This window comes from Dermacentor albipictus, chromosome 1 (assembly GCF_038994185.2).
Source record: "Dermacentor albipictus isolate Rhodes 1998 colony chromosome 1, USDA_Dalb.pri_finalv2, whole genome shotgun sequence".
Taxonomy (NCBI): domain Eukaryota; kingdom Metazoa; phylum Arthropoda; class Arachnida; order Ixodida; family Ixodidae; genus Dermacentor; species Dermacentor albipictus.
The window spans coordinates 125,381,083-125,399,740 of record NC_091821.1 but is presented as its reverse complement, the minus strand read 5'-3'; the positions used below and the strand labels follow the sequence as shown (position 1 = coordinate 125,399,740).

The window sequence follows — 18,658 nt, the reverse complement described above, 5'->3', positions numbered from 1 at the left end:
TCTCATTTTCTGTTACTCACTCCTCTCTTTAATGTCCTTGTCCCTGAGGGTAATAAATAAATAAATAAATAAATAAATAAATAAATAAATAAATAAATAAATTGCTTGTGGCAGGTAGCATAATTCTAGCCCTTTAGCTGGATTACTCAAAGAGGCGGACATTATTTGCACGGAAAATCGATATGCATAATCAACTGATTAATAAAAATCCACGAATTAACCTTTACATTAATTATTTTATGGCTACATGTCGCAATTTACGAATTGTAGCCGGTAAGATCACAAGGCGCAGCCACTTGGAAAGAATTTTGAGGATGACACCAGTTTTGAGATGTTCACTCCCAAAGTCTGCGACGGAATACACGAACCTTCCAGTTACTTTTGTGCTGCAATGCATTTTTGTTAAAAAAAAAAGAGTACGTGGAACAGCAGTGCATTTTTACCGCAACTTTCATGGCGCATATCTCCAAACCCGTTGTATGTATCTTCAGAATTCGTTCCAAATGCATACATCTTGGAAACTCATCGGCTACCATTAGTGAATTGGAATATGTGCCGTAAAATAATTAGAAACATAATTAGTCATTCTATATGTTACTTTAGTCGATCAGTCATTTCCATTTATTATGCAAGCAATGATTGCCGCTTCCAGCAATCCAACCGAAGGACTAAAATTATGCTACCGGTCGTAAACGATTATTAAGAATTCCGCATAGACAAAAAAGACAGGAAAAACTCCCCCTCTCCCCCTTATTGCGCTCCCCTCCCCTGTATGGACGCCGTCTTGAAGTTGCGCTGTGCAGGACTGGACCAGATGTCGTGCCAGTTGCGTATTCCTTTGCTAGAGCTGATTGTCCGATGTGCTGGATTTGGCTGCCGCCAGTGTTTTTCTTACGGCAGAACGCTTAGGCGAACGCTGATGTAGTTTCCTTCCTTCCGCGTCTCGCAAAGTAAAAACAGCCAAAGATATCCTCCTACTTCTCCTTCACTATAGGCCGCCCTTTTCGTCGGCGGGCATCGTTTGCGTTCGCACTGCACATATACGTGACGCCACGCTTTCGCTTCCCCATGCGGGCCTTTTGTTGCTTGGAAAGAGTTTGTTCGTGCTTGCATATACTGTCGCAGGTCACAAAGCACAGGGACTTTATTGTAGCAGTAGCGCGTTGTACTCGACAGGGACGTGCAGGATGCAGGCCAGCACAAAAGAACGTATTTTTCTTTATCGTTCTCGTACTCTCGAGCGGCCCGGTCGTCTCCTTTGTTGTCGCCAGGGTGTAGTCGGTACAAATAGTGACGCGGCAATACATGGCTGCGAATAGGACACGTGCAAGCGCTGTAAGACTTGTGCGTCATTTTCTAAAATAGCGGCGAGGTTTCTGACCGGGTATCACGCACCGCGGACAAAGCCAGTATATTATGCCGCTCGATGTAGATGCGCACGCGCATACATACTCGCTATCGAGACGTGGCGCCGACATTTTTGTCTCTTTTGTCCTTTTGTAAGTGGGCATTCTGCTGATCAGCTTGCAAGTCCATCAAATTACTTTTTTATCAGTTGGGACGTACAGTCGCCCAAATCTTTAGCTGGTGTGCGGGAGCGGCGACTTTTCCGGGCGTCAGCGCCGTATGACGCGGCGAGGCTGGAAACAGCCTAGTAGACGATGGGCCAGCTGAGCGCGCTTTGTCCGCATGCGCTTAGCCTCAGACTGTTTCCAGCCTCGCCCCGTCAAACGGCGCTGACGCACGGAAAAGTCGTCGCTCCCGCACACCAGCTAAAGATTTGGGCGACTGTACGCGTATCTGAATTCCAGCTTTCCTGCGAGCCATCGAGAATGCCATCAAGCTGTCTGACTGTTGCACTTTTCGTAGAAGCCGTGCTCGAAGTGCGCGTCAACTACGCAGGCCTTATCATCGAGGTAAATTAGCTCTAGTCTCATCAGCTGCGTATGTTTAGCCGTTTACCCGCCGTGGTTGCTCAGTGGCTATGGTGTTAGGCTGCTGAGCACGAGGTTCCGGGATCGAATCCCGGCCACGGCAGCCGCATTTCGATGGGGGCGAAATGCGAAAACACCCGTGTACTTAGATTTAGGTGCACGTTAAAGAACCCCAGGTGGTCAAAATTTCCGGAGTCCCCCACTACGGCGTGCCTCATAATCAAAAAGTGGTTTTGGCACATGAAACCCCATATAATAAATAATGTTTAGCCGTTGCCTTTTGATGAGGACAGGTGATGTGGCGAAGTGTGATACGTGGCTAAAAATTCTGGAGCTTTGCGTGCCAAAACCGCGATATGATTATGAGGCACGCCGTAGAGGGGGGACTCCGGATCAGTTTCTACCACCTGGGCTTCTTCAACGTGCACCTTTTGCAAGGTACACGGGCGTTTCTGCATTTCGTACTCATCAAATTACGGCCGCCGCGGCCGGGATTCGATCCCGTGCCCTCGGTCTTAGCGGCGCAACATCAAAACCACTACGCCACTCCGGCGAGTGTGATATGCGGCTGGCCGTTGTGTTACAAGCTGAAACAATAGGTGAAAATAGAGTCACATTTGCTAAGACACCCTATTTATTTATTTATTTATTTATTTATTTATTTATTTACTTATTTATTTATTTATTTATCGTGGTGCGCGAGTGCCAGTGGTACAAGTCACTCTCGCTCTTCCAATAATTCCAACTTGTCTGCTTAAACTTGTGAACCAGCGTGAAGACGCGGGATCGCAGCCCGGCTGGGGTGGCTGCATTTCGACGGGGGTGAAATGCAGAAACGCCTGTGTACGGTGCAATGGGTGCACGTTAAAGAACCCCAGCTGGTCGAAATATGATCCGGAGTCCCCCACTACGGCGTGCCTCACCATATAGCTTTGAGTGAAAAATAAATCAGTAAAGCACGGTCTACACTTTCAGTGAGATGCGCTGTTTCGGTTTCTGGTCGCTGCTGCCATAAGCATACGCATCCAAACGCAATGACGTACAAGGGTATACAAAGCAATGAGGGCACGTTTCAGCGCATATATTTGCCTCTGCAGTATCGCAAGGGCTATTTAAGCGGCGAAGCTCCGTTCTTTCATTCACTTAGTTGTCCTTTTTTTCTTCGCTTAACGGCTGCTGAGGGCCTTTACCTAGTAATCACGAATTAGATCAAGGCACGCATGGAGAAAGAAGGTTAACGAAAGTTGGCGCCGTGACCTTTGGCCTACATTTTATCTATTCGCATAACTGAAGATAAATGGGTGACAAGCATGTACGTTCATGCACTATCAGACATGTATGTATGTATGTATGTATGTATGTATGTATGTATGTATGTATGTATGTATGTATGTATGTATGTATGTATGTATGTATGTATGTATGTATGTATGTATGTATGTATGCATGCATGCATGCATGCATGCATGCATGCATGCATGTATGTATGTATGTATGTATGTATGTATGTATGTATGTATGTATGTATGTATGCATGCATGCATGCATGTATGTATGTATGTATGTATGTATGTATGTATGTATGTATGTATGTATGTATGTATGTATGTATGTATGTATGTATGTATGTATGTATGTATGTATGTATGTATGTATGTATGTATGTATGTATGTATGTATGTATGTATGAAAAACATTTATGTAGACGTATAAGGCAACACAAAGATGGATCTGTAATTTTTCACGATGGCCGACAATTTTCTCATTCAATACCTTGCTCTCAGTGTAATGTTTCAAAAGTTAATTAATTAATAATAACGAATTATGTAATTAGGCCAAATGCAACAAGTAGTCTGACTTGCTTCAAGCTACCGCAAACCATACTACCTTGGTTCTGTCCAGCTACGTGGTACTCGCATGTTTTTTTAAATTTTGGCGCAAGTTAACGTGGTGCGCCCTGTATATGAATAAACTAAAAATGAAGTTAAAGAAAGCCTAGTGCAAAGGAACTGTTATTTTTTCTTCCTCTCTTTTTTTTCAAATTCACAATCAAATCTGACGGTATCGAAACCTACAATCTCCGCTTAACACTTGCGGTGCTCCACGAATGAAGCTGCGGCGAGGGCTGTCCTTTCGCCCAGTAAATTTTTCGCTACTGTATGTATACGTGTGTGCGTATATCTTGCCTTGGGGAGTGTTTTCACACCACCGGTTGCGATCGCGATGGCGGAGGGGGAGTATTCATGCAAAGACATGGATACTTAGATTGTTGACTGAAAACGTAATTGTACAGATATAAACTCACTAGCGGTAGGTTGGCGGGTGAGCGGGGGGTGCTTAAAAGGGCAACTCTTGCGAATTTTTGGAACTCCGAATCTTAACGAGATTTCTATTGCGTGCTCTCTTTGGCACTATGGCCATGTGTACCAAACGGCACGACTGAAACTTGCGTAGTTTCACTAAAATCAATTTTTAGGTTATCGTACATGCTTCCCACTCTTGTAAGCTAATGTGTTATTTTTTCCTGACTGTGTTTCCTGACGTCAGCCCCTTCTACAACAGGCGATAGCGACCGAGTTGCGGGTTTTTCCCAAGTAGTCGCTTTGCGCTAGTGTTCGTCCTGGCAAGGACTATTTTTCGGCCTGTAGGCATGAAAGTGCACATACCTTTTAATGGAATAGCGCATAATATGGAGTGGTCTCTGATTTATTAAATTACCTTGAATTTCATGGAAGCTTCTGGGCACGTATGGCTAAACTATGTCATTTAAAGGAGGTCTTCGTGCTGACCAAGGCAGAAAGCTGGGCTAGTTGGTGTGTCATCATTATTCAAAAGACTAGCGCAAAATAGCAGGGACAAAGACAGAGAGGACGACAGGACGAGCGCTGACGCTCTTCGCGTTCGCGAAGGGTAGACTTTGACGTCATAACTGGTTAGCCTCCCTGTCTTTCCTTTATGGCCTCACTCTCTGACGTCATAATATGGCGGCTGTCTAAGCCACGGCCTACTAGAACTCCAGACCTGCACAGATAACCCACTTGTATGGGAGCCGCCTGCTCCCACTTTCGTTCAACCGTTGGCCGTCGCTTTTGTGACCTGTTCGTCTGCTACTCTACAGTTGACTGAGGCGGCGTTGTAATCCGCCTCTTCCATGGCACGACGGCGCATGCGCCCTGCCCTAGACGATTAGTCGCGAAACGTTTTGGAAGCGTCGCGCGCGTGGCCGCGCGCTGGGAAGTCCCCCGAAAAATAAAAAAAAAGGGGGGGGGGGGCGGAAGGCTTGGACGCGCGCTGCTGCAAACACTCGTGCCGTGTAGCGCGTTGAAATTCTACTGGTAGCTCGACGTCGGCGCGGTGCCGAAAACGTGCGTAGCGTAAGACCGCAACTCCACTTCAAAAGAGAAAGCGGCCAGGGCATTGTCCGAGTTGTCCGGACTGCACCGTGAGCCAGGTAGTTGCCGCCTTTCATGAATGGCTCGCTAATTTAACGAAAAACCCGTTGCGTTGCACTTGGGAGACACTTAAGTACATCACGTTGCTGACGAAGTCTTTTTGCAGCGTCGGTCATCACTTGCTGGTGGTGGCAGCGCGTTCCTGACTGCACGTACTCATAAGGCCCGGCAACACTGGGTCGATACGAGACCGACAAGAGGCTCACTCCTATGATTGAGCGACTATTGTGCGTCACTGAAACCTTTTTATCATACCAGGTCGACAACGACGCAACCGACGAGCGCGAGTTGTACTGCGACAGGCTTTCTTGTCGGAGGAACCGGCAAAATCAGCGTGCCTACTATCGTTCGACCGAACCCCGCGCGATCGGCCGTCGTACCGACAACACAATAGCGACAGCGTCTTCGCTTGTATATATAATTAATCGTGCTCAAAGTGAGTCAAGCACGCCTACCAAGTTGAAATGCACAACCTTTAACCTTCTCAAGCCGTGCCCACGAAGTTTGAGCCAATGTCGATCCTGTTCAGCGAAGGTTAACCTGGCGCCGTCGAGGTCGTGCACATACCGGCGGACCTGAACTGAAATGTAAGCAGTTAGGTCGAACGGAACGGCTTTTTAGTTCAATTCTGGCTTTAGCGATTTGAAATCAGCTACTCTTCACTTCGCACGGCGCGTACACAATAAACGGTAAGCGGCGACACAGCGCTATGCCAACAGCTGTACGTCACCGTACCTGTAGACTGTCGGCCGCATTCGCTACGTATATGGGTGGGCCTGTACGTGTTGCTTTGCCGACACATTTCTCAATTTCAGAGATGCACTGTTTGCCTCTGCGTCAAGCGGCAAACAAGAGACGGTGTATTCGGTATACAGCAGCATAAACAACCGCCTCGCTCATTTATACCAACGCCGTGTGAGCGATGGCATCCGCGCGTTTTCGTGAGAGAACAAGACGGGCTACAAATGAGCACTTATGCGAGCACAGTTTTCTCTAATAATGCTCTATGGGACGCTAAACCTGTAAGTATGATGGAGTTAAAGAAAAGCGAGAATGAGTTAATTAACAGCCCGTAATATATGTATGTGGATCACAGTTGCCGTTGTTTAAGTGGTTCGGCCGCTCATATTGACTTGTCTCAGGGTGTAACACCATGGCACATATGCGCAGATATGCATGTTTTGCTATATTTTGACACTATTTCATATCAGCGATGGACCTTTTCCGCAATATTAAACGATAACAACGACCTGCGGCTGTAGATGTCGGTGTAAACAAGTGCACCGCTTTAATAAATCGGACGCAGAAGGCTGCGCTCGAAGACTTCTTGAATATGCGATATGTCTAAATAATGTGTAAAACGAATACAAAAAGCGATGTCTAAGTGCAGAAATCAGTGACAAATTCCAAGGCAGCAGTGCCGCGAAACGGAATTCAGCGTGCTTTTATCGGCCGCACTGTTTGCAGAACAGCGCACTCAGGCCTGTTCACCAGGTTGTCAGCGAATGCTACATGGCTTCCAGGAACGACATGCTGTCCCAGAGAAGCTATTAATAATGATTCGCGATCCACGAAACGCACAACCGACGCGCACTCAACGTGGGCGCAGGTACACAAATCAACCGGTGAAAGCCCCGGGACCCTTTGAAAACGTTTTCAGCGGCGTGCGGCAGAGGGCAGCACAGGAAAGTGAAAGAGGCGGATTAGAACGGCGGCTGTTGTGTTGTGACGAACTGCTTGCATGGTTGACGATTTCTGAGAACACAGTGACAGTGATGTCACGAGGCTTTGATTGGTCACTTGCCTCCAAAAGATCACTAAAAAATGTCGGTGCGTTTAGTCTGCTGCTCCGTAAAGTAGTATTAAATAGTTGCTCCCATTGTCGTATTGCACGCAGTAACAAACCGCACAGCTCTTGCACACTAAGTCACCGTGTTTTTAGAGTTCGTAAAGTTCACAACGGCTTCGTTGTTTAATTTGTCAAGTTCGCTACTGCGCTGTTTAGAAACTGGAAACACCGTATACGTTCGAGGACAGAACGATTACCACTTATCTTAAGTCTTAAAAGTTGCCCGTGAGTATGTCGTTATTTCAAGAGGAGACGTACGCGTACAGCTTCACTGTGTACGGATCTTTCGCACCACCGTTATGTTGCCGCCGTACCACACAGAAAAGCTAGCCTTCGCAGTTTGAAAAGAGTTCCGTGACACAAGGCCTGCAGTGCGGCAGGCATTAAAACACTGGGATACCTTTTGCAAGCTTTGAACTCACCGAGATGTCAAACATTACTAAAAAAAAAGTAATCCCACCTTTCCTTGAAAGAGGCTCGATTGGTTGTCTTGTACACATCGGGCGCAGAATTTACTTTCAAAACTTATGCCAGATCCTCTCTCTTGTTGCCTTACGGCACACAGCAATAAATCATAATGTCATCTCTGACATTGGGATATATGTATTCAACTAAAAAAAGCTAGTTTATACTATGAATGTTTAAAAACATCTTTTTTTTTTCATTTTCTTACAGAGGCAAGAAAGGAAAAGTTATTCCGTCTGCCATATGTACTTGTAGTTTACCTTTCTTGCATCGCTTTTCCTCCTCTAATCTCACTATTCAAACGCAGACACTCGCAAATCTTGTTTTCTCTTTATTTTTGTAAATTTATGCATTCACCGCCAATACAAGCGCTTTGTAGCTTCCAAAATAGCAGCACGAGTGTTGGAACAGATCGTGGAAGCAGAGAAAAGCGAGCCATTCTGCCCGTACGTTTGTCCCAAGCGGCACAAGGGTTTAACTGGACCAGGCGCGATGGAGAAGGGACATCTGCGTAGGTCTGGAGCTCAGTAGGTCGTGGTACAAGATATCCAGTTCAGCTTTGCTTTCGATACTTTTTTATTATTTCAATTTATTTCCAGGTTCTCAAGCGAATTGCCCCACCGTACAGGTGACAAAAAGTATATTTAATTTGAAAAATACGTTTGTTCTAACATGCTAAAAAAAACGCGAAAGTTGCGCTTTAAAGACCAAACAAATCAGATACTATGCGAGCTATTACAGCTTTTAGAAATGATTTTCACCATTTAACAATTTTTAATTCGTATCTACATATAGTACACAAGCATGGCTGCTATTCCGCTCAGAGAAATGTGATCGTCATTGCGGCTGATCGAAGCCGCTTCCGCTACATCATCCTGAGCAGCCAACCGCTGGTCACAGAGCGGATGCGGTGAGGCTGTCTACAAATGCCCCGCAGAACTGAATAAACAGTACTGGCAAAAATAAACGAGTACCAGGGGCGGAAAAAAACGCCCGTAAACAAAAGTTGCGAGCACCGGGGTTGCGATCGGCAAGGCGCGGCAAAAGCGTCTAATTTTACCATCCGAGACCCGCTTTAAACGCGTCTGCTGCTGACTGTTGCTATGAGGTCGCAAACGCCTGGGGCATGCGCGAGGGACCGGTATGTCGGGCTGCTCCAGCAATATTCGTAATTAGTCCCGGCGTGTCAAGCAGTGCGTATAAAGTCTACCTTCTGTTGAGACTATATATATATATATATATATATATATATATATATATATATACACGTTTCCTTCAGCAAGACGCGGGATCGTCTCACGTACGTTCTGCAAACCAGCTGGCTGAATAAGAGTGCATACTCGACGCGCTCACGAGGGCGCGGTGTAAAACGGATCCACGTGTCTGCCCGAGTTGCATGAGCGCTGAAACGTCCATGTTCACCGCTGTTTTCCTTGTGGAACTTTTGTGACGTTTCCATTTTGTAGCGCCAAGATGTATTCTTTTTACGTCATTGAAAATGCCCACCATTACTGATTTCCTCGTTGCGGGCAGAGCGCGTTCGCCAGAGCACCCGCAGAAAGTGCGATAAGAAAGGAGAGCTGTATCCCGCCATGTGCCGAGCATTGACCTGAATGCCGGGCCAGCCCCGCAAGGCATTGCTGTATAGCTATATGTTCTGCACTAAGAAAGCCTGGGCTTTTACTGGCGCAAACCCATAGAGTTTCGTGCAATAATTACTGGAGGGAATTCAGGCGCTGGTGGCTACGGGAGCTGCAGTGGGAGTGGTTGAGCCAGCGTGATAATCAGGGAAGTACATGGATTTGCCTAAGCTTCGTCCTTTCGGCTTCGAACGGCTTTGTAAATTCGCCATTTGCAACAAAATACCGTGTAATAAATAATTAAATGAACATTATTAAAATTGTCCGACGGCATGATTCGAGCACGGAACCTGTACCACAGCAGCCCCATATTGAAACCATCACGCCACGGACGCATGCAACGACACACGGCGTAGGACGCCCTAATTTCTTGCGGGCTAGCCAGCGTGTTGAGACGCTTGGCGCGTTTCGAATTGGCCAGCTTAACAGTCTGAACCACTGCAATTAGTGGCGATTGTGCCTGTTCGCGGAGTGCTCTGCACTTAGAAAAGCACGTATCGCTTTGAAATTTAGGACAATGAAGACAGATCAAGCGTAATAAACAAATCCACGAGAACGTCTGAATCCAGAAGTACGAAGATCAGACAAATGCGTGTACTTCCCACCATTTCCCATGGTTTCTGAGCGATCGCAGCGCCAGAGCTCCCTGTAGTACTTATCGTATGAAACTCTATGCCGAAACGACGATCTCGTTATGAGGCACGTTGTAGTGGGGGCACTGCGGATTTATTTGGAACAGCTGGGGTTACTTAACGTGCACCCACTGCATGGCAGACGGGCGTTTGTGCATTTATGATATGCGGCCGCCTTGGCCGGGATTTTATCTCGCGACCTCGCGCTTAGTAGCGCAGCGCCATAGCCACTAACGTGGGTGCGCTGCTCCTTACAGACTGCCTGCAATGACAAGGAAAGAAATCCCTTTCATCATCGGCAGGTTTCTGTGGTCCGCCAATATTTCTTTTTTGCCGATTATTTTGACGCTGCATCAACGCACTTCTGAAGAGGAGTCGAGTGAGGCTGCGAAGAAGTTTAACAGCCAAACATTTCCGAAATTCCCGCATCTATGAACTAAGACCAACTAAGACCAAGAAGTTTCCACGAACGGCGAGTGTTACTCTCACGGCACTTTCACACTTGAAGAGGAGCGATGACGACGAATTAGTGCGCCCGAAATGCGCGAACGTTGTAAATCCTATCGCTGTCACTTCTTCACGCACTGAGGGTTTTGGACTTCTTCATGCACTAGATATTTTCTTCATGATTATATTGCGCCAAATGGGCCGGAACACAGACCGCTGCTATTTTGTCCCGTCAAAAGAAATAGGCCGAAATATTAGTTATATGTATAGTTCTTTGGAGCTCTATTGTTACTAGAACAGAAAAATATTTGCACGAAATGACTGCTTTCAAATCGAAAGCGTAGCTTTTAGCTTCTCGTATAATTTGACGTTGGTTAATGGGCAGTTGCAGCAGCAAATTGTATAGATTTCTCTCTCTCTCTCTCTTTCTCTCTCTCTCTCTCTAGTGCAGTGTTTTTGGCATAGATGAGAGCAGCCGCATCATAATGCTTCTTGTCCCGCAGGTACAAGAACAACACGGACACGAAAATGCTGCTTCTCAAGTTCACCGATCTCCAGAACAACCCAGTAGCGATGATAAAGTAAGGAATTACCATGTTTGCGTCAGTCACTTTTGTTTGTTATGAGGCGTCGGCTGGAAAAGAAGAAACTGAGGCCCTAAAGCTGATGGCGGAACTTAGGTCAAATAGCGTGTACTCATGTTTCTTAATCAAAATTTTTTCAGTGTGGGACAAATTTTCTTGAACGAAGAGAAAACCTATCCTTCTTAGCGTGCTTTCAAAAAACAAAAAAAAAGAAAGAGAAGAAACAAGAGAAAACGGAAGTGGCTTGCCAGTACACGCACAGAAAATGGGGGGAAAGATAAGGGATATTGATAAACGTGCAGTTCTTATTCCTAAGCAAGCGTGGTACTTGATACAATAACTGCAGTGATGCTAATCTTATGTGTTCGGTGATATCTTTCGCTCGCTTTTATCGGTTCTTGCTTTGCTGGGAATTGCGCCGGATAAGGAAGCGCAAACTGGGAAAATAAGTTGTTACACTCATTGTAAATTAAGCTTTGAGAAAAAGCATTAGCGTCTCCAATTAAACCGTGTGTAGGCTTTTAGGATTGCGTGATCTGACATCACTGCGGATGGCTTAACATCTGTATGCAAATCAGCGACTACCTACGGCATGTAAAACATAGGATCTAAAAAACGTAAGATCACGGAACACTATATTGCGCGTAATTTTAACGTAGATATGAAACGAGGAACAATGCCGCAGTTGGGGCTAATTGGTCTTGCATCGCCGGCACTCTAAATCTTGAGGTTTCGTTAGGATATCCTTTGACACCGCTTTTCAAAATTCCAGGGCTATTGCAAATGTTTTACAGGGCACGCTCCTTTTCAGTTGGTTCGCCGTTCACCCTACCAGCATGAACAACAGTAACCTACTCATCAGCGGTGACAACAAGGGGTACGCTGAGCTCATGTTCGAATACACGATGAACAAGAATCTTCCCGGAAAGGTAGGTTGTGAAGAAATAACCTGGCATTAACTATTGCTCGAAACTTGGTCGCTTTCGTTTCGCAGAGGACAACTCATGCAATGGTTTTAAAAAATAAAATAAGAAAGGCACATTATTCAATAGTTGTGAAATTCTTATCTTTAAAAAAATTCGTTCTTGTATTTCTTGTTGGTTTAGCAGCACTCACCAAAATTATATGTACGAGTATATGACGCCTGCGGTGGATAGAATGTTCCGCAGCCACTGCCATGGCCGTGCGGGGTGGCGCTGGCTAACACTCGCAGGAAGAGTTATTTCTAGTAGTACTGCATAAATAGCCAAGTGGCCGGGGAAACGCCAACGCGGTAGCTCTGTGGCTAAAGACATCGCACGCGTAATGCGAAGACGTGGGTTAGTACACCACCTGCGGTCAGTTGCTTTTCATCCACTTTAATTTTCATTTATTTATGATTTCCTTTAATTCAATGAAGAAATACAAGTATTTCCCCCTGTGTTGTCCTTTGTGTCATCGTTGGTTGGCTTATAATTTGACTAATAAAAATCGGGGCACTCGGCTTTCTTTCTTCTCGTTCATATCACATATATATATATATATATATATATATATATATATATATATATGTGTGTGTGTGTGTGTGTGTGTGTGTGTGTGTGTGTGTGTGTGTGTGTGTGTGTGTGTGTGTGTGTGTGTGTGTGTGTGTGTGTGTGTGTGTGTGTGTGTGTGTGTGTGTGAACGAAAAGAAACAAAACCGAGGGCCCCGATTTTTATTAGTCAAATTACAAGAACCTTTATTCAGCGGGGTCAGGCGCTCAAGCGCATGACGCTGGCCATGCGCTTGAGCGCCTGACCCCGCTGAATAAAGCGTCGAGATTTAACAGGTGCCTCGCGAGGGGTGGAGGTTGCTCTCGACCCCTTGGTCCTCTGCGACTTGGAGTGTCCCTGGAGCTTTGCTCAGGTCGCCGTTTGTTCCGCCTTTCCGCCGTCATGGCGCAAGAAGAGCCACCACGAGCCTCCTGCGTCACCGTCTCTGCCCAACCGGCCGCTCCCTCATTGACCGTCACCACTCGCCAGCGCGTTGCCCTACCACGTTCGCTTGCCTCTGTGGTGACGAGGTTGAAGATTGGTTGGACAATTACGACCGAATGAGTGACTTTAACCAGTGGGATGACTTTCAGAATCCTCGAAACGTCGCCTTCTACCTGACTGACGTTGCCATGATCTGGTTTCTTAACCATGAGACCACGTTACCTGACTGGGCCGCGTTGAAACACCAACTTAGGCAAATTTTCGGCGTGCCAAACGTCCGCTCTGAGGTCGCCAAGAAAAAGCTCGATGGACGCATGCAACTTCCTGGATAAACATACGCCTCTTATATTGAAGACGTTCTCGCCCTTTGCCGCCGTGTTGACGCCGCCATGAGAGAATAGGATCGCGTTTGTCACATCCTAAAGGGCATTGGACACGTCGCATTCAACGCACTGGTGATTATGGATCCCACGACCGCTGACGATGTCATCGGGACTTGCCAACACCTGAACGCACTGCAGGCCATCTGTTTACACCCTGGCGCCTGTGGCACACGTCTTTCCTCGGATATACCTGCGTATGCTTATTCGAGCTCTCATACGCGAAGAGCTTCAAGTGCATGGTCTGCTCACTCCTCCCGTCACTGAAACTCAATCTTCCGTTCCTGGACTGTGCGACATCATCATAAAGGAACTTACCTCCATGGCCTGCGCTGCGAACTGCACCCTTCCAACACCTCGTATGCTCAGGTTGCGGCCATAGAACCAGCCTTCATTCAGACAGTGCCTCCTGCCCCTGGCACTGCTCATAACCTCATCGCGTCTCTAGCACCCTGTGTACCTGCCCCTGCAGTTTACCCTACCTGGCGTTCGCCCTGGCCAATTTGTTATTATTGCGCTCTTATCGGCCATATATCGCAGTTTTGTCGAAAACGCCAACAGGACGAACGCCGTGGCTACGATGCCTACGAAACAGATCCGTTGCTTCCTCCGAGTCAATACGAGCGCCGGCCTGCACCACGCTCCTTTTCTCCGCCTCCCTAAGCGCCTCTCAACTACCGTCCAGGACGTCGCCGATCTCTCCCCCCCCCCCTTTTCCTACGCTCGACATCTCCCCTTCAGCCAGCCAGCCGCACCCCTGACTACCGATTGAAAAACTAGATGGTGCTACTTTGGAGGGAAAGTTGCATGGCTCGCACTGACTACAATTCCTCCAGGAAGCCCGGCCAATAATTGAATAGTGTCTGTTGAAAGTGTGACTTTCAAGCACTGATTGACACGGGAGCTGCTATTTCCATTATTCACGCTCACTTGTGCTTTCGTCTACGCAAGGTTACCACACCTTACAATGGACCTATTCTACGTGGTGCAAATGATATAATTCGGCCATCAGTGCAGTGTACCGCTCGAGTGTCCATTGACGGTATACGACATCATATTCAGTTCGCAGTGCTGACTTTTTGTGCTCACGTGCTTATTCTAGGGTGGGACTTACTTTCTTCCGCGTCTGATTTCATCTCTTGCCGACAATGCCTCGTTCGTTTGAGACACCAACAATTCAGACGACTTGTACCAATCGCGCCTCCGCTTAAGATGTGTAGTGGCATCTGGCCACGAGCACCTTCTTGCAGTTAGCTGTGGCATCACCAGTCGTGACGTTCTAGTTGTGCCGTCACCCCGTTGCCTATCCAAAGTGATTGCACTAGCACCCAGCCTTGTTCGCTTCACTAAGGGCACAGCTACTTTGGCTGCACTGAACACAACCAGTGAGCCCACATTGCTTCTTTAAGGCGCTGTTGTCACGTGCGTCGTCGACACACAGCCTGTCTCTGTGCTTGCCTTGAATATTGAAATAAGACAACCACCTATAGCTGTAGACGCGGCTCCTGCTTCCGTTCTCACTAGTGCAATCCACACCGATATGACGCCACAGCAGACAGAGAACCTACTGGCGTTGTTGTCCAAACATAAAGCCTCCTTCAACGTCTATTCTCCGCTTTTGGGAAGGAGAGAATAGACGCATACCCACGGATTTCGCAGCCAATAGCATTGCCTACATTGAGCAGTTTTTCTTATCTAATTGACTGAAAAGAGGCTAAGGGCACGCTCAAGTGGAGAGAGTTTCGATGGGGCCGAGCCAGCACAATGAAAGTAGATAACCGGATGAGGAAGGTGGTGCCGGTGTCTGGGATTGGTCCGCTTCTTCTTAGCTTGCGGCGGCTGGTCGAAAATCGCGGCGGCATGCAACGGAAGGTTAAAAATGCCGCTAAAACGAATTCTCAACAAAGAAGAGTTGGCAGAGCAATGTCGTATACGTGCCGAAAGGTCTCGATAACGTTATACTGCCACGCAAAATCTTTTATTATACGCATATAAAGTCATTACCCCGGCAGCACCGAGTAGCCAATGCCACAACGTTAGGCGCGCAGCCATCTTCTCTTCCTTTCGGTACGGGGAAGTCTGCAGCTATTCAGAAACCTTTTCAGTTTTGTTCGGCATATTAATGTGTCTTTAACGCGCACCCGTCACTTTGACGCGCTGAGTTTTGCCCGTTTTGTGACGTCGCGTGACAAACAGGCAAAAAGGGCGCAGCCCGAAAAAGTTTGACCGATAGCAATTGGTCAAACGACGCCTTTTTCGCTAATGGCGAAGAAGGCTTCGAAATAGGAATTATTATTATTATTTTTCGTTTTGTCCAATCATGCGTAACCAGTGCGCACATATTGTATCAGATTGGGCGTTCTCGTGGTTTTCGTGACGTCGCGTGACAGACAGGCACAGTGGGTGGTGTCTCAAAAATTTTTGGATCAATCGTGGAGGACTGCTTGCAGAACTGGAATAGAAAAGTCTGGAATAGCTTTACGTTACAGCGCCCCAGATATTCAAAATGAATGCACAGCCCTCTACTGCGGCGCCTCTCAAAACCAACTGTTCAGTTTAGGGCCGTTAAACCTCATGATTTTTTAAAACTCTGAGCATCGGTTATCAAGATAGCGGGCTCGCGGAATCGGCATGTGTGATCAGAAATCGACATTGCTTTGACAAGTCGCGCTCAACTATTTGTAGGCAAAGCGCAGTCAACATAAAGAAGCCTGCAGGTCTTTCAGCGAAGGCGCTAAGTGTATTCAAATTTTGAAAATTAAGTTCTAGGAATTTATGTGCGAAAACCATGATCTAATTATGAGGCACGCCGTAGTTGGAGACTCCGGAATAATTTAGACCACCTGCGGTTCTTTAACGTGCACCCAAACTTAAGTACTCAAGCGCATTTGCATTCCGCCTCTCTCAGAATGCGGCCGCCGCGACCGGGATGCCATAGCGCGTTATGTTCGTCCATGTTTCGTCCCTTTTGGAACCGAAAGGCCTTTTTAAAGTGCTTTTGATTTCCTGGACATTTAGGCGTTGGATGGGGTTGGGGTGAGTATTCACTTGTGTGTGCCCACTGTGAACGACGGGTACTGGGTTTGCAGGGTCCGTTCATCGCCGCATTTGCCCAGTCCAATGAGGGCGACGTGTCCCCCAACCTGAGAGGGCCACGTTGCATCGACACGGGCCTGCCCTGCGATTTTGAGAAATCTACTTGCAACGGCCGGGTGAGGCTTGACACTTCGTTTTTTCTTGTTTTCGCTAGAACACGCCATGTGTAATTCAAATTTGAACGTGTAGTAATAAAAATAAACAAGTAGATAATGCTTACTAAGAAAAAAAAACTGGTAAATTTGTGCCAGCCTATTGACTAAGTAACTTTAGACAGGAACGATAGGGCTAGTAATTCAACTAGATCAAAATCCTAGTGTCACTGTTGTTGTGATATCTGCAGCCAAGCGAACACGCCGGTGAGTAAGGCGATTCAGCTGTGTGGCACTAAATAAAAGTAGAAATTAAAAACAATGAATTAGAAATAATAAACAAGTATTTCGCGCTCACAATGAACGCATTGTGCGTCAAAAGTGCTATATATGCGAACACGGCATCATTTCTCAATTTTCGCTAGTGTATCGAACGTGTTTGTACGATGACAAGCTAGCCATACTACGCAGACTGAGGGGCACAGAACAAGCAACAAGAAGGCGACAAGCGGCGCAACACACAACTCGTCTCACGGGACATCGCGACACTGTCGGTGTCGTTGTAATAATCACAGTTGGCATAGCTCCATCGAAACGGTTAACGCTTGTGTTCTCTGCTTGAATGGCCGGGCTATCCGTGCAAACTTCTCAAATATGCTGCAAGCATTCGTGCCGGCGAGCAAGCGACACCTTATCGTTAATTCAGCACCGTTGACAGCTATAGGCTGGCAGAAATAAAGCAGCAGGTTTGTCGCCATGCAGCATGATGCCTCATCCGACAACAGTGTCGCTGTTCCCTCTAGTCGTGTTGCTTTTCTCCCCACAGTAACGAAGAGTAATGATATCAATCACTCCCTGCCCGTCTCGTGCGGTAATAATCACTAAGAGTTAGTAACCCGAAAGATTTTGTAAATATATGCAGTCACCAGCAACCACGAAACTTCTCTTCAGGGCGTTTATGTTAACAAAAAAGGTGGTTCTAGCATAGCGATAATTATCGGAAGCCTGGTGACGTAATGTATCTTCTAAACTTTTGAACGCACATGAAAGGGTCGTAAAATTTATTTATCGTAGACCTTATTGGTGTCCTTGAGCTACAGCGTTCCTGACAGCCATGGCCTCATTTTTAGCTGATTAGAACGAGACAGCATTTAATTATGACATATACGGGCAGGCGGTTCCACATGCGCTTGTGTTGAAATTTTGCATTTCAGAGAAGGCATCTTTAAATGTTGACAACGGGTGCTTTGATGGTTTGTTAAACGGCGCCGTGACAGCTCGTGCGCACAGTGCATTTAACTTGTCCATCACAGTAGGCATACAGACCTTAGCGTGTTTCTCCGTGAGCCTGCGATACTTTGCGCACTGAAGCGCAAGTGCAAGTTGTTCTTTCTTGTATAACACAATTCGAACTTTAACTTTCATTGCTGGTCCCTTGTCACTGTCACTTTGAGCAATAGGTATTGATGTCGACCAACGAAGGCGCTTCGGGACATTGTATTTTTTTCATTGGCCTGGCCATGTGCCGCTGCAGCCACATTTTATGTAATTGAGCATGCCTTCTTTCTTTTAATTTCAGACTGAGAAATGCATCGCTTTTGGTCCCGGTAAAGACATGTTTGAAAGCACAAAAATTCTGGGTGAACGTCAGCTCCAAAAGGCATTGGTAAGTTGCGGCGGTAAAACTATGGCGTTCTCAGTGTATTCGTTCCTTGCCATCGCAGTGGCAACGCGATGTTATCTTGTCAGAGAACTTATCACTGTATCGTGCGTAGGGGATAGGGCGAAACATGAGTACTAAGCTGAAGTTCTCTTCTGCGTTGCCACTAACATGTTTTCGCCACATTTTCTCATATTTTACAACAGAAGCGTGACCTTGTCAGACATATGTTCTGATTTAATAGTCCTTCAGTATTTCGAAATTCAGTGTTATGTCACCTACCCGCATTTCTTATCAAAACTAAATGACGCTCATTTATTGGTTTTTTTCCTGAACGCTCCAACTGCCCTTCTATAGACTTGGACAACGAATATGCTAACCAACATACGGTTTGCATGTTCTAGCGAACAAAACCTCACCGTTCGCAATACTGGCGACCATGCAGGGTTACCGTTCTTTTTTACGTTACTA

The 18,658-nt window shown here is 46.5% G+C and overlaps 1 protein-coding gene across 3 annotated transcripts in view; it reads left to right on the top strand.

Moving 5' to 3' along the window:
* The window catches only part of CDase (neutral ceramidase), a 101,125-nt gene that overhangs the window by 65,778 nt on the left and 16,689 nt on the right, over positions 1 to 18,658 (top strand). For all 3 annotated transcript variants that reach the window (XM_065451162.1, XM_065451160.1, XM_065451161.2), the window contains 4 exons: positions 10,923 to 11,000; positions 11,815 to 11,932; positions 16,429 to 16,551; positions 18,107 to 18,193. In XM_065451162.1, coding sequence (XP_065307234.1) covers positions 10,923 to 11,000; positions 11,815 to 11,932; positions 16,429 to 16,551; positions 18,107 to 18,193 — 406 coding nt within the window. The remainder of the gene's footprint in view (positions 1 to 10,922; positions 11,001 to 11,814; positions 11,933 to 16,428; positions 16,552 to 18,106; positions 18,194 to 18,658) is intronic.